General features: G+C 50.1%; 1 protein-coding gene across 1 annotated transcript; it reads left to right on the forward strand.

The window, feature by feature from the left end:
* Window positions 1-1,138: 1,138 nt before the first annotated feature.
* Window positions 1,139-13,160, forward strand: Emp2 (epithelial membrane protein 2). Its single transcript, XM_059269126.1, has 4 exons — window positions 1,139-1,299; window positions 6,991-7,093; window positions 9,553-9,699; window positions 10,544-13,160. The coding sequence occupies exons 1-4, from the start codon at window positions 1,222-1,224 to the stop codon at window positions 10,729-10,731; spliced, it is 516 nt and encodes a 171-aa protein (XP_059125109.1). The 5' UTR covers window positions 1,139-1,221; the 3' UTR covers window positions 10,732-13,160.
* The last annotated feature ends 453 nt before the right edge of the window (window positions 13,161-13,613 follow it).

Genomic DNA, 13,613 nt, shown 5'->3' on the forward strand with positions numbered 1-13,613 from the left:
CGGCTTTCCCACATGTGACCTTTAACCCCGAAATACTCAAATCATCCCTTTGAAAACTTTTTTCTTTCCACTTCACACAGCACCTGCGTCTACTCTCTCGCCCGGCTCAGACAGGTTCTCTCACACACACAGTGTCTTCCTCACCCTTGAGCAGGCCTGCCTTTCCTGAGTGTGGCACAGCGCTTTGATTTCACTTTGCAGTTGCTTCCTGTTCTATGTTATTCAGATTGTCCTACTAGAGTTTTAAAAAATTACCCAGAAATCTCAGGAGTGGAACATCCAAAGTCTTGTCAGTCGTAATTTCAGTCCATGGTGTGAGGCTTTATCATCTGGCTGCACTGGCCTACTCTAAGTGCAAGGGATTCTGAGAGTGTAGTCATCCTGTGGGATCAGAGAGGAAATGAAATCACACCTGTCTGCCATACATTGTATGTATCTTTCAGGAGCCAACATTGCTCAAATGTGTAAGTAAACTGAAATCAGTGGACTTGGGATGCAGAGGCAAGTGGAGCTCTGTGAGTTCCAGGCTAGCTTGATCTGCATAATGAGACCCTGACTCAAAAAACAAAACAAAACAAAATGTACATGTGTACAATATGATGTGTGACATGTGGGGGTGTGCATGGCACAGCACACGTGTTGGTCGGGGGACAACATTGTGGAGTTGTTCTCCCCTTCCACCTGTAAGTGGGTTCCAGGGATTGAACTCAGGTCATCAGGCTTACATTGTTGATGGGACAAGTACTTGTAGACCCATGTGTCTGGCCCTGGTTGCATTCGAGACAGGTTCTCTCGTAACTCGGGTTGGCCTGTTGGTCTCTAACTCACTATGTTGCTAAGTACGTGGATTTATCCACTTCCCAAGTGCTGGGATTACAAGCATGTGCCCCCATGCTTACATATGGTGGGGAATCGAACCCAGGGCCCCATGCATGCTAAGTGAGCACTCTACAAGTCAAGCTACTGTCCCGCCTCTGAATTAGAGATTTTAATTGGTCTTCACCCTCCTGCTCCACCTAGACCCAGCAGGGCAGAGCATCTGGCCTGTGAGGCAGGAAGATGGGAAGAGCTGTCCTAAATTTTCTGAGATCCTGTTAAACGTTGTTGATTTGAGTTTGTCTTGTTGTTGACAGGTTTGGGTCTGTCTCTCCCATCCTCTTGGGCTCCTCATCCCTCTCTGGACTGTCCAGCTGCCCCATCGGCCCTCACTGCGCTGTGAACATGTTGGCCGTTCTCGCCTTCATCATCGTCTTCCACATGGTCGCTCTGGTGCTGTTGTTCATTTCAGCCATCGACAATGTACGTTCCTGTTCTCGTCAACCACCTGGGAGTCCTGGGGCAGTGGAGACCACAGATCAGGGTGGAGAACGGGGAGGGTGTGATTGTGATCTGGGGGTATCCTCTTTGCTAAGGCACCTCCCCAGCCCAGACCTGGGTGCTCCCATCCTGGGATTGGAACTTTAGGAGCACCCTGTGCTCAGGTTTGGATGAGGTCTGGTGAGACACGGTTAGGTGATGTGATGCTTGCCTGCCAGAAGCCCCTGAGGGTAAGTCCAGCTCCCTGCGGCGCTCAGCCTCAGGACCATTGTCATTCAGAGCTAGATATTTCTTCTTTTTTCTATTGAGTGTTTTTATTTTATTCTTTACATTTATTTCCTTTATTTTGTATGTATGGGTGTTCTGCCTACATGCTTGTGAATGCTACATGCTGTGAATGCCTGCTGCCCAAAGAGATCAGAAAAGGACCTTGGACCCCTGGGACTGAAGTTACAGGTAGTTGTGAGCCACCATGTGGGTGCTAGGAATCGAACCTGGATCCTCTGTAAGAGCAGCAAATGCTCTTAACCTCTGAACCATTTCTCCAGCTCCTATTTTATTTTAAAAATAAGAATACAAAATATGTTTTCCAAGGTTTTGCCTCTTATACTTTAGACAAGGAGTTAATATCTTAAATACATTAAAAAAAAAAAAAAACCTGCAAAACCTGCCAGGCAGTGGTGTTTAATCCCAACACTCAGGAGGCAGAGACGGGTGATCTCTGTGAGTTCGAGACCAGCCTGGTCTACCGAGTGAGTTCCAGAACAACCAGGGCTACACAGAGAAACCCTGTCTCAAAAAACCAAAAGAGAGAGAGAGAGCGAGAGAGAGAGAGAGAGAGAGAGAGAGAGAGAGAGAGAGAGAGAGAGAGAGCTGCAAAACTTACACACACACACACACACACACACACACACACCACACAAGCAATCACGTGCACATGCAGTGCACACACAGGAGCACACACACACACACAACCAGTTAATAAATGGGCCGACAAACTGAACAGATAGTTCTCAAAATAAAGAAATACATGTAGGCAGCCAGTAAATATTTTTTAGTGTTCAGCATCCTTAGCCGTCAGTGTAGTGCAAATTAAAACTGCTGTGAGATTCCATCAGAATGACTACCATCAAGAAAACAAATGACAACATTCTCTTCCGTGGTGTAGCCGCTGGCAAGTTGCCTGTGTTCCAGAAAATAACCATGACCCACGCTCACAGACACCACCAATTACACTCAGTGGGAAAGACACGAAAGTATGAAGGGACTTGCTGGAAAGAAGGCGGGTTCTGTGGGCATGGAAGAGGATGAGACAGTGATGGGGGACGGTGATGGAGGCTAAGGACCCCAAATACATGTATACATGTATGAAATAGTCAACTAATTTTTTAAAAACAAGCAACAACCCCCCCCCCCTCAAGGTTCTGAGGAGGTCAGGAGGACCATGATGGGATATGTGTGAGGTGGGAGGGGAAGGAGGCTGTGGTGTGGTGAGGGGCAGGTCAGGGGGATGGAGGAAAATGAGGAGGAGAAGGAGCAAGAACAAATTTACTTTGACAGTGGCATAGTGGGACCTGATCCTGTGTGTCCTGATTCATGTTTAAAATGAGGTAAAAATTAACTAAAAATGGAACTGCTACATGCCTAACTGTACTATACACCCAGGAGGGTGTGTTCCCAAAGGCCCTGTATCCGACCACAGGTCTGCTTGCACACCCGTGCTTATTGCTGCTCTCTTCACGGTGGCTAATGACATTATTCCTATGTGTCAACGGCCATCTTGTACCTTGCAGTGGCCTAGCCTCATCCCTGGCCTTTGTCACTAGGTGTCAGTCTTGCTTCCAAAGTTAAAGGGGTGTTTTCTCCAGATGTTGATAGTTGTCCTACAGAGGTCAAAATGACCCATCGAGGCCACCTCCTCCCTGTCCGCTGCATCTTCTCACTAGCCAGGCACCGAGTCACTAACCAGGCACCAGTGTTACTAGCCAGGCACCGTGTTACTAGCCAGGCACCTGTGTTACTAGCCAGGCACCGAGTCACCAGCTCACTCACAGACTACCTGTCAGATTTCACGAGGGGAGATGTCTAAACTCTCCACAGGCCCCTGACATGTAACTTGCCCCTTCAGGGTCCAGCTGGAGCTGTATTAGCAAGAGAGCATTTGATACCCCCTTGGCCCAGGCAGGAGGCGATGCATCTAACGGAGACCTGGTCTTGCCCCCAAGGCCTGGCTTCATCTGGTCATTTCAAACTACAGAGACCGTTAAGGAGAAGAAAACTGCTCAGAAGGCCAAGTCAGTTGGGGATCTCTAGGAGTGTGTGTGTGTGTGTGTGTGTGTGTGTGTGTGTGTGTGTGTGATTTAGATGGGCTGACGTGAGCCGAGTAGTCCAACAGCAGCTCTCACACTGGAGAGGTGAAGAACCCCGTAGCTGCTCAGCAGCCCCAGTCTGGCACTGAAGTTTGGAGGACCCTGGAGAGCTGCTGCTATTCAGTCCATGATGGATGGCCAAAGACACTGCATTCCCATGGCAGTGAAGGATGGTGTCAGTGATAGACAGCATCACCCAGGAAGAAAAGCACTTGCACACACACACACACACACACACACATACACACACACACACCAGACACACACATCACACACACATACACACATCACACACATACACACCAGACACACACACAATGTGACACCACACACACCCGACACACACATCACACACACACACCACACACACCAGACATACACACATCACACACACACACCACACACCAGACAGACACACACACACACCACACACACACACACCACACACCACACACACACACACACCACACCAGACAGACATACACCACACACACACACCACACACACACACACCACACACCACACACCACACACACATCACACACACCACACACACACACCAGACAGACACACACACACACCACACACACACACCACACACACATCACACACACCACACACACACATCACACACACACACACACACCACACCAGACATACACCACACACACCACACACACACACACATCACACACACCAGACAGACACACACACATCACACACACACACCACACACCAGACAGACACACACACACACCACACACACCACACACCACACACACATCACACACACCACACACACACACACACACACACACCAGACAGACACACATCACACACACACACACACACCACACCAGACAGACATACACCACACACACACCACACACCACACACCAGACAGACACACACACATCACACACACACACAAACACACACACACCACACCAGACAGGCACACACCACACACACACACCACACACCACACACCAGACACACACACACACACACACACACACACACACACCACACCATACACCACACACCACACACCAGACAGACGCATACACAAACTACACTGCCTTCCTCCAGCCTCCTCCCATCCAGGCCAGCAGCTCATTGGGTAGACAGTACTGCCCGTATTCAGAGGAGTGATGTCTTCTCCCGTTACTCTCCCCCTTTGGAAACACCCTCCTAGACACACAGAGGTGTGTTTAGCTTCTTCTCGTCATCTCTTAGTCTAACCAGGTGGACAGCCACATTCACGAAGCCCAAGAGCACTGTGCACAGGCCCCCTGGTGCCATGGTGTGCGCATGGTTCCCGGTGCCGCGGTGTGCGCACGCGCCCCACCCCCACCCCCCCACCCCCACCCCCACCCCCCCACCCCCGTGCCACGGTGTGCGCATGGTTCCCGGTGCCGCCGTGTGTTGCCTGCATTTTCACCTCCTGATTAATCATAACAATGGTAACATTAATTATTACACTTGTCACTCCAGGGATCCCCTTGGCAGTATTCAGCCCTCGTGGATGCATCATCTTGGGTTATCTGGGAGGCAGGGGCTGGCCTCTGGTGGTTCCCAGGAGAAGGGACTGAACCTCCAGTCAGTTCTGGCCCTTGCCGGAGTCTACACTGTAGTAAGAGGCAGAGTCAGGACTTGAACCATCCCTGAGGCTCCTGGTTAGACTCTTGCCAGAAGAGATGAACACAGTTAGCCTTCTAGAGGGTCTTGCCGAGTTGCTGAGTGGCCCAGGCTGTGGTCACATAGAAGTGCTGCGTTGAAGTATTTGGAGCCTCCAAGGAAAGGGCCCATAGTGTGGAAAAAATGGACTGAAGGTTCTTCTAGAGTTGGGGTGTGTATGTATGTATGTGTTTCCTGCATCTGGTCCTTTAGGATCCCAGAGAGGTCCGAGGCTTATTGAAAGGGTTGGATGGGCACGGGGCTGGAATGTGCTCCCACACTCAGGTGTTTATATTAGCACAGCACTCACTAGGGCGGATGGACGGAGGCGTGCCAGCCAGTGAGTCAGTCGTGTTCCGTATGCGCTTGAAATCGAGCTTGCCCTGAGGTTGGATGTGAGGTGGGAACACCAGGGTGTTTGTGGGCCCAGTGGGTGGGAAGGAGCGTTTGAGAGATGGAAAGCAGAAGGTAGGCCACCAAGAGAAGGGGCAGGGACAGAAACTCAAGGAAAGGGAAGGCACTGGGCTAAGGCAGACAGCCTCCTCTCTGCTCATCACAGGACGCCCCTGCTAATTTTCATTTTCGTTTTTTTTTTTTTTATTGTTTGAGTACTTAAAAATGTAAACATTCGTATTTTTCATTCCTTTTGTGGGGCGCTGCGGTACATGTGTGGAGGTCAGAGGACAACTTTCTAGACTTGGTTCGCTCCTTCCACCATGTGGGTCCTGGGACCTAATTCAGGTCATCAGGCTCAGGAGCGAGAGCCTTTCTTCGTTCATGAGCCATCTTGCCAGCCCATGGATACTTTTCTGAAATTAATTTCTAGGTTAACATGCAGAGGAATGGTCATACACATGTGATGCCATACTTTGTTCTCCTTGGTCCCCTCCCCCACTGCCCTCCCTTGGCCCCTGCCCTCCAGCTGGTTCTGTCTCCTTCCCCAGTTAGTCTCCTGCTCTCTTACCACGTGAAGTCCATTACCTTCTATTCCCCACCTCTCTCAAGTCCTGCTTCCTGGCTCTGATCCCAGTTCTGGTCTCATGGCCCATGCGCGCGCGTGTGCGCACACACACACACACACACACACACACACAGATACACAATTGGGAATCTAGTTCTTCATATAAGAGAAACCACGGGTGTTTGTCTTCCTGAGCCTGGTGTGCTCACCTATTTCCCTGCAAATGTTGCGGTTTTATTTTAGTTCCATTGTGTGCATGGACCACATTTTTAGTATCCAGGCTGGTTCCATTCCCCAGCTACTGTGGCAGGCTGTCCCTTTGGTGCCATCATTTCTTTTACACATTGTCCCTGCCGTTCTGGTAGAACTGTTCTCCATTTACTCTGATGGCTGCTAACTCAGTATGTGTCCCCCATGGGTCACGAGAGCATGGGCCACCTCAGATCCTTCTGAAGGTTTGCAGCCTGGAATCCCATGGGACTCAGTAAAGACCCAGAACAGACCTGAGGCCTCTTGACTGAGTGCACATTTGAGCCAAGTCTCCAGACCTGTGGTCTGCCCTTTGAGAAACAGTGAGTCTCGAGTAGGCCTCACATTTACTCCTCAGCCTAGCAGGACTCAGGCTCTGTGTCCTTAACCAGCAGCTTCCTGTTCCCTTTGCAGGCCTGGTGGGTAGGAGAAGACTTCTCAGCGGACATCTGGAGAGTGTGCACCAACAGCACAAACTGTACAGAGATCAGTGACCTGAGTGACAGTGAGTATGTAGGTGAGTGTGGGTGAGCGGAGCTTCGGGGCCCCGTGTCCCCCAGAGCAGACCCAGGCAGGACCCCCTCTGCAAGTCTGGGTCGCTCCTCTTGCTCCCTGTATGTCATGCTGACGTGAGCCCCGGGAAGAGTCGGCTGTGGTGGTAACCAGGGTCAGCCAGGACAGTGGCTGTGCCCAGAGGCAGTGGTCTGGGGGCTCTGCTGTTTGTGTTCCATGCTCTCCATGTGGGATTATTTCGGTCTTATTGCTCTTTAAATCAGGGAGCTGTGTACTACCAGCTGAACTCAGCCCAAGGCCTGTTTGGGATGGCCCATGAACTAAGAATGGTTTTGACATTTTAAAAGAGTTGTGAAAGGAACAAAATTCTCAAAACAAAGCAAAAAAAAAAAAAAAAAAAGAAATGTGACCAGAAGCCTGAATTATTTATTGTCCGACTCTTTCCTGAAAAAAAAAAAAAATCCTGCCAGCTCAGACTTTCCCACACGTAAATTTATTGTTAATTTATTCGAGTCCTGCCATCAGTGGTAAACTGGTATCGTGTGCCATGAAAGCAGGAGAAAATGCTAGATGAAAAGCCAGAGACCCTCAGTGAGGTCTGACCGTACCGGCTCCCTCTGGCCCTGTGCATCAAAGGGCATGGCACACACGTGGGCATCAAAGGACCACCCGTGGGAGTGAGCTCTTTCCACCTCAGGTTGTCCAGCACAGTGGCGAGCTGTCTCTCCAGCCCGCCCCCTCCCCAATTCTTTTTGTGTTAAAACAAAATATAAACAACCCAAATGCAGTGGTAGCTGCTCCTCTGGAGCTGCAGGGGACTGCTTCTGAGACCCCACGAGGATGTAAAATGGCACAAATTTCCATGGAACTTATGCACACCCTCCTCTATGCTTTAGTTTCTAGATGACTTATGACATCAAATACAGTCTCTGTATGTCATTTCATCTGTGTGGATCTGGTCTGCTACATAACAAATTCAAATTTTGCTTTCTGGAACTTTCTGGGCTCTCCTCCAATCTACATACATCAAAAATGGTTGTTGAGTCCAAGAATGCAGAAGCTGTGGATATGGAGGACTATCTTAGCAGGTGTTATGAGGCCTCCAGGAATGCTGAAACACAGCAAGGTCACAGCCTCCCACCACTCTTGAGTTTCTGCTCTCGGTGCCTTGCCGGGCTCACCACCACCCCCAACACCCCCCAACACCCCCTCACCCACCCCCGCTGACAGCATGGGCCACCAGTGGCACACTCTGCAACTCAATGCCAAGAAACCCTGTTCTAAAAGCACAGAGTCATTTTCCCTCACAGAACCAGTTTCTACGTTGGCCTCATCACAAGCCATGAATCACCTGGGATACTTGCTAAAAATACAGATTCTTGGTCCCCACCCCAGAGTAATGGCAGCTTAAAAAAGCTGTCCTAGATGGCTCCTTGGAAAATTTAATAAGTAATGTTCAGAGCCACAGGGTCATAACCTTGGCCCACTTTGAAATTCCCCAGGGGGCTCTAGAAGCCCCCAAATGAGTGTTCTCAGCATCTGGTGCGCTGGTTCATTTTGTCTCAGTGAAGTCTGGTAGTATTTTTTAGAATAGAGCTGTCATTTACAAACATACAAAAATACACACTTCTTAAGGGCTCCTTGGCTCAATGAGTTTTGACAATTGAATATACTCCTAGCAAACCACAGTTGAAAACTAATAGAGAACATTCCTAACACCCCACAAGGTCCTTTGGCCCATTCGTCCCCAGGGAACCGTGCCCGGCAGAACTATTTCTCACTTCTCCCCAGTATCTTCTCTGTACCTGGTCCTGGCCTCTGAGGAATGGAGTCAGGTGATGTATTTGTGTTGGAGAATATGCTTGTTCACCATAAAGAACCAGGAAGCAGGGCCAGGCGTTGGGCCCTGATGTGCAGCTGGGATGCCCTTAGGATCTGTCGCTGTAAATGTCTCAGGAGCCTTTACAAGCTCTGCTCCCTCCAGCCGGTTTCAGGCAGACTGGGAGCTGCAGCTTGAGCTCTGGGGTGTTGTACTTTTCAAAGTCTCCTGTTCCTGAGCCAGACAGGTTGGAGCTGTGGCCCAGAGCAGGAAGAAGTCAGAGTGGTAGGTTCTGGCTCCATCTTCTGGCCACGTTGGTATTTTGGTCACGTGCCTAGCTGGCCACTAGAGGGAGGTGGTCTGGAAAATCCACAGCAGCACGAGCAGCCAGATGGCCAGGTGTATCCAATCTGCGGCCTGTGGCCCACAACTAGTGTCCAGGGGGCCCGACCAATGCTGTAAATTTGCTTAGGACGTGAGTTTTCCCTTGACTGTGAGGATCTCAGTGTGAAGTTTATAGGTGACAGTGTTGTGTTGCCAGGTCCAAAGGTTGGATGGACATGCCTGACTGTAGGCAGTCAGTTCTGTGACCCCCTCTGTGATGCCTCCTCAGTCCTCAGCCATGTCTCGCCTTCTACCCACAGATTACTCCATCATGCAGGCAGTGCAGGCCACCATGATCCTCTCCACCATCCTCTGCTGCATCTCCTTCCTCATCTTTCTGCTCCAGCTCTTCCGCCTCAAGCAGGGAGAGAGGTTCATCCTGACGGCCATCATTCAGCTCATGTCATGTAAGTGAAACCGGAAGCCATCTGCTGCCTGCCACAGAAACAAAATGTCTCAGGAAAAAAAAGAACCGAATCTTTAAATCGTACGTTATTTGGGTAGCTGGCAGTCTTGGGAGCCAGAGCAAAGCCTGCCTCCTGACCTTTTTCCCGGGCTCCTTCTTGTGGAGAGCCAGAGCAAACAAAAAGTCAATTCCAAAGTCAGGCATATCCTTCTGGCTGGGTAGCTCTTGTTTCTGGGGTTCCCCTTTCCCTTGTCATCTCTCTTGCAGACACCAAGGCCACGAAGTCTTGCATTCCTTCTCGGTCACCAATTTGGATGACATCTAGATTGACGGTTAACTCAGAACAAGCAGCCCATTAGCAGCATGTCCACACCGATTCCTTCCTGCAGAAGGAAGCTCAAACATGCTCTTCTTATGGAGCTTATGCTGTGGCCCTGCATTGTATTCCCATCAAAATGGCTGAAGGAGGGAAGTCAGGGGATACCCGGAAGGGAGAAGCTGGCCACACGCTTAATGTGGACGAGTTTGGATTTAGTTGGGGAGAAAGGGAAGGTATCCCCAAAGCATGAAGTTTGGGTTTCATGAGAATAACAATGCAGTCTACAGTGTGTTGTCTGGGTACACAGTGGAAGGAACAGTGTGCCAGGTAGAAGTCCTGGGATGAAGAACCCAGAGCTGTGAGAACTGGAATGAGGAGGAGCCAGGCTAAATGGGGTCTCATAAGCTGTGGGAGGGACTTGAGGTCTGTATCCTAAACTGCTGGAATCCATTAACAAGTGTTAGGCTAGTTCCAGGATACACCATGGTCTGGCAATATATCTGACCCCTGGCTTGGTTCCTGACAGGTCTGTGTGTCATGATCGGGGCTTCCATTTATACAGACCGGCGCCAAGACCTTCACCAACAGAACTACGCAGTCTATTACCTGACGCAAGAAGGCAGCTATGGATACTCTTTCATTCTAGCCTGGGTGTCCTTCTCCTTCACCTTCATCAGCGGCCTCATGTACTTGATCCTGAGGAAGCGCAAATAGGTTTCAGGAGCCCGGCCACTCTCCCCACAGTATGGCATACACGTTCATGTAACCGTTTTGTATATAATCATTTTTTGTGGTTTTTCTAGCAAACGTATTGTTTCCTTTAAAAGCTTTTATAAAAAAGAAGAGAAGAGAGAGAGAAAGTTTCGGCATTCTTGGGATCAGAGACCAGACCACAATGGCTGGCACTGAGAATACAAGGCCACTCAAAGTCTCAGCAAGGCCCAGCAAGATCCAGCAATGTGGAAATCCACAGGATGCTTCTCACCCAAGGACCTGGGGTGGGGTGTGGCCAAAGGCGGGAAAAGCCTGTCTTGGGGAGAGGCTCTCTGTAGATTCCTGCCCTGCCCACTCCCCTGCCCACTGCACTCTGACAACCACAGGTGGGATGATGAGGGGCCCAAGTGAAGGATCTCTAGCCTCAGATATTAACCCCTAGTTCGTGTAAGAAGAGGCCTGGTTTCTGTCTGTGTGGGACCCAGAGTCCCAGTTCCCCTTCAGTGCGTTAGGTCATCGTACAGACTTTCTGACAGTCTCCTGTTGGCCTTAAGGACAGTGACCCTCAACCTGGGTGTCATGTTTAGGTGTTGAGTCTCCATAGGTAATTCCTCAGGACATCTGTCCTATGCGGGCTCTCAAGTCCACTTCGCAGACCCTCAGAATCCTTCATCAAAGGGGTGGGCCTGCATGTCTGAACTTGCGATGAGCTCCCTGAAATATGCTTAGATGCACTAAAGCTGGGGGGTCATAGTCCTAGATCCAGGGGAGCAGAGCCACCCTGTAAATGTTAGCAGTCTCTTCACACCGAGATGGCCCCACTGCCAGCCACATCTTGGCCTCCGCCAGCTCCTGCTGCTTCTCCCAAAGCTGCTTTTATCTGGGCCACCATGCCCCACTCCCAAGCCTTAGGCCTATCCCTGGGAGGCGGCCTGGGCAGCCCCCTCCCTGCCCTGTCCTGGAAGGTCTCCCCTTTTCTTCCTGCCTTCTTTCTGAGGTGGGTGCTTCCAATGGGGCTCTATTTCTGGAGCCTCAGAAGATCCATTTCCATTGACTCATCCACCCATCATTCAATATGGATGGGTCTTGCCGCATGTCAGGTGCAAGAGATACCTTTCCAAACAATTCCTTGTGAGACTCAGGCTAGTGAAGAACACACATCAGAAACCAATTAGAAAAACTACCAACTGTGATGGAGTAGCAGGGCTGCCACCAGAGGTTCAAAACCTCCCAGGGTGAGAGGAAGCCCATGTTCTGCATGCCGGCCTTTAAGTGCCTTGAGGTGTCTGCACTGCTCCAAACAGAGTATCATTCAGCTCCAACAGATGCCATTTGTTGGGTAGTGCCCTCTGGTTTCTCTACACACAGTGTGGAGGATTCTACACTTCCCACGGTGAGACAGCAGGAAAGGATTCCCAGAGCCATGGCTATCAAGATGGGTATCGAAGGAGAACCCAGCCGTACTCCAGTCAGTCCTGAGGATGTCCTGATAAATGTGGCCATGGGAAGGTTGTTAGTAGCACTGGAGGAGTGACGTGCCATACCAAAGATTCAAGAGCTCTATGATGGCGTCCTTCTCCCTTGGTAACCTTTTCCATTTTTGAGCATCAAGTTGGAGAGGTGACTCTGGGACAGGGTGTGTAAATCTGTGTTGTTTAAACACATTTGCATGTGCGCTTCTGTGAGGGGTCATTTACCACTAGCTCAGACCCAGCGAAGCCACAGTGGCCTGGGGCAGAGATGGCAAATGACCACCTCTTGCCTTGATGGAGAACTCCCACAGCTCACTGTTGGCTAGACTGTAGGGTTGGCTCAATGCCTTGTGAGGCTCACAGAGGGAGGCCTGTCTAAAGTGTCCTCTGCACCTTCCCCTTGGGGACTTTTCTGTCATAACATTCTGCTAGTCATGATGGAAACAAACAGACCAAACCACAGACATGAAAGCAGGGCCCAAGCCAGCATGAACTCCCACCTCAGAAAACCCAGGGCTGCAGAAGTGAACCATCCGATGGGGTGGGAATGGCCCCCTGGGTTGTCTTGGCTGCTTACACTGTGGCCAACATTCAGTGCTCACATCTACCTGTGACGTGAGAGGTGCCTCTCTCCTGCTCTGTGCCCTGCATTTGGGATGCTAGAAAGAGATGAGGGTGTGAGGGAAAACAGATCCACTTTTCTCCTATGTGGGATCAGCTCTCAATTGGTGCTTATCACTAGTTACCAAAGAGCAAATGACAAAGCCAGCTGGGATATCCAAGAAGCGTGTATTAGGACCAAACCTGTCACTGTGTTTAAAGGAACTTTAGTTTGCGCATCTTACAACATTTTTATAAAGTACTGTAATTCATGGGGTGGGGCATGTGACAGAGACAGACTAACCCATGTTTGGCGTTTGCATTAAAATTATTTTGGGTCTCTGTTTAAAGAATTCAGATCATGTTTGTGTGTTGTTCTTTGTGTTGTGTGTTCACAGTCCTGCATGCAGAAGAAAGCAAGATGCCTCCTGCTCCTTTCTACCCTCTGCCAAGGGCTATGGGCCTGCGTATACCCAAGCAAACAGGCTGGCATTCTAGAATGTTACCTGTGAACTCAAGCTAGATGTGGACAGCCCAAATGTAGACCCACTATACCCAAATGTAGACTCACTAAACACACACACACACACACACACACACACACACACACACGCACACGCACACGCACACACGCACACACACACACACCTTTCTCCTAGGAGCTCTACCGGAAAACCCATCGTAGCGGGGGTTGTCACTTACCACCTAGCAAGGCAGAATTTTGTCTACCAAAAGCAGAGGTGACAGAAATGCTATGAGAGCTTGATGTTGAATCTTGTTTGGGGACAGGTGTGGCTTCCGGCAGTAAGA

Source organism: Peromyscus eremicus, chromosome 8a, assembly GCF_949786415.1.
Source record: "Peromyscus eremicus chromosome 8a, PerEre_H2_v1, whole genome shotgun sequence".
Lineage (NCBI taxonomy): Eukaryota > Metazoa > Chordata > Mammalia > Rodentia > Cricetidae > Peromyscus > Peromyscus eremicus.

What these genes read in the sequence shown, in the direction of transcription:
- Emp2 (XM_059269126.1), top strand. Translation starts at nt 1,222, where the DNA reads ATGTTGGCCGTTCTCGCCTTCATCATCGTCTTCCACATGGTCGCTCTG. An exon ending in GAGTGACAGTGAGTATGTAG is followed by an intron (nt 7,094 to 9,552) that starts GTGAGTGTGGGT and finishes TTCTACCCACAG; the next exon opens with ATTACTCCATCATGCAGGCA. An exon ending in CATCATTCAGCTCATGTCAT is followed by an intron (nt 9,700 to 10,543) that starts GTAAGTGAAACC and finishes GGTTCCTGACAG; the next exon opens with GTCTGTGTGTCATGATCGGG.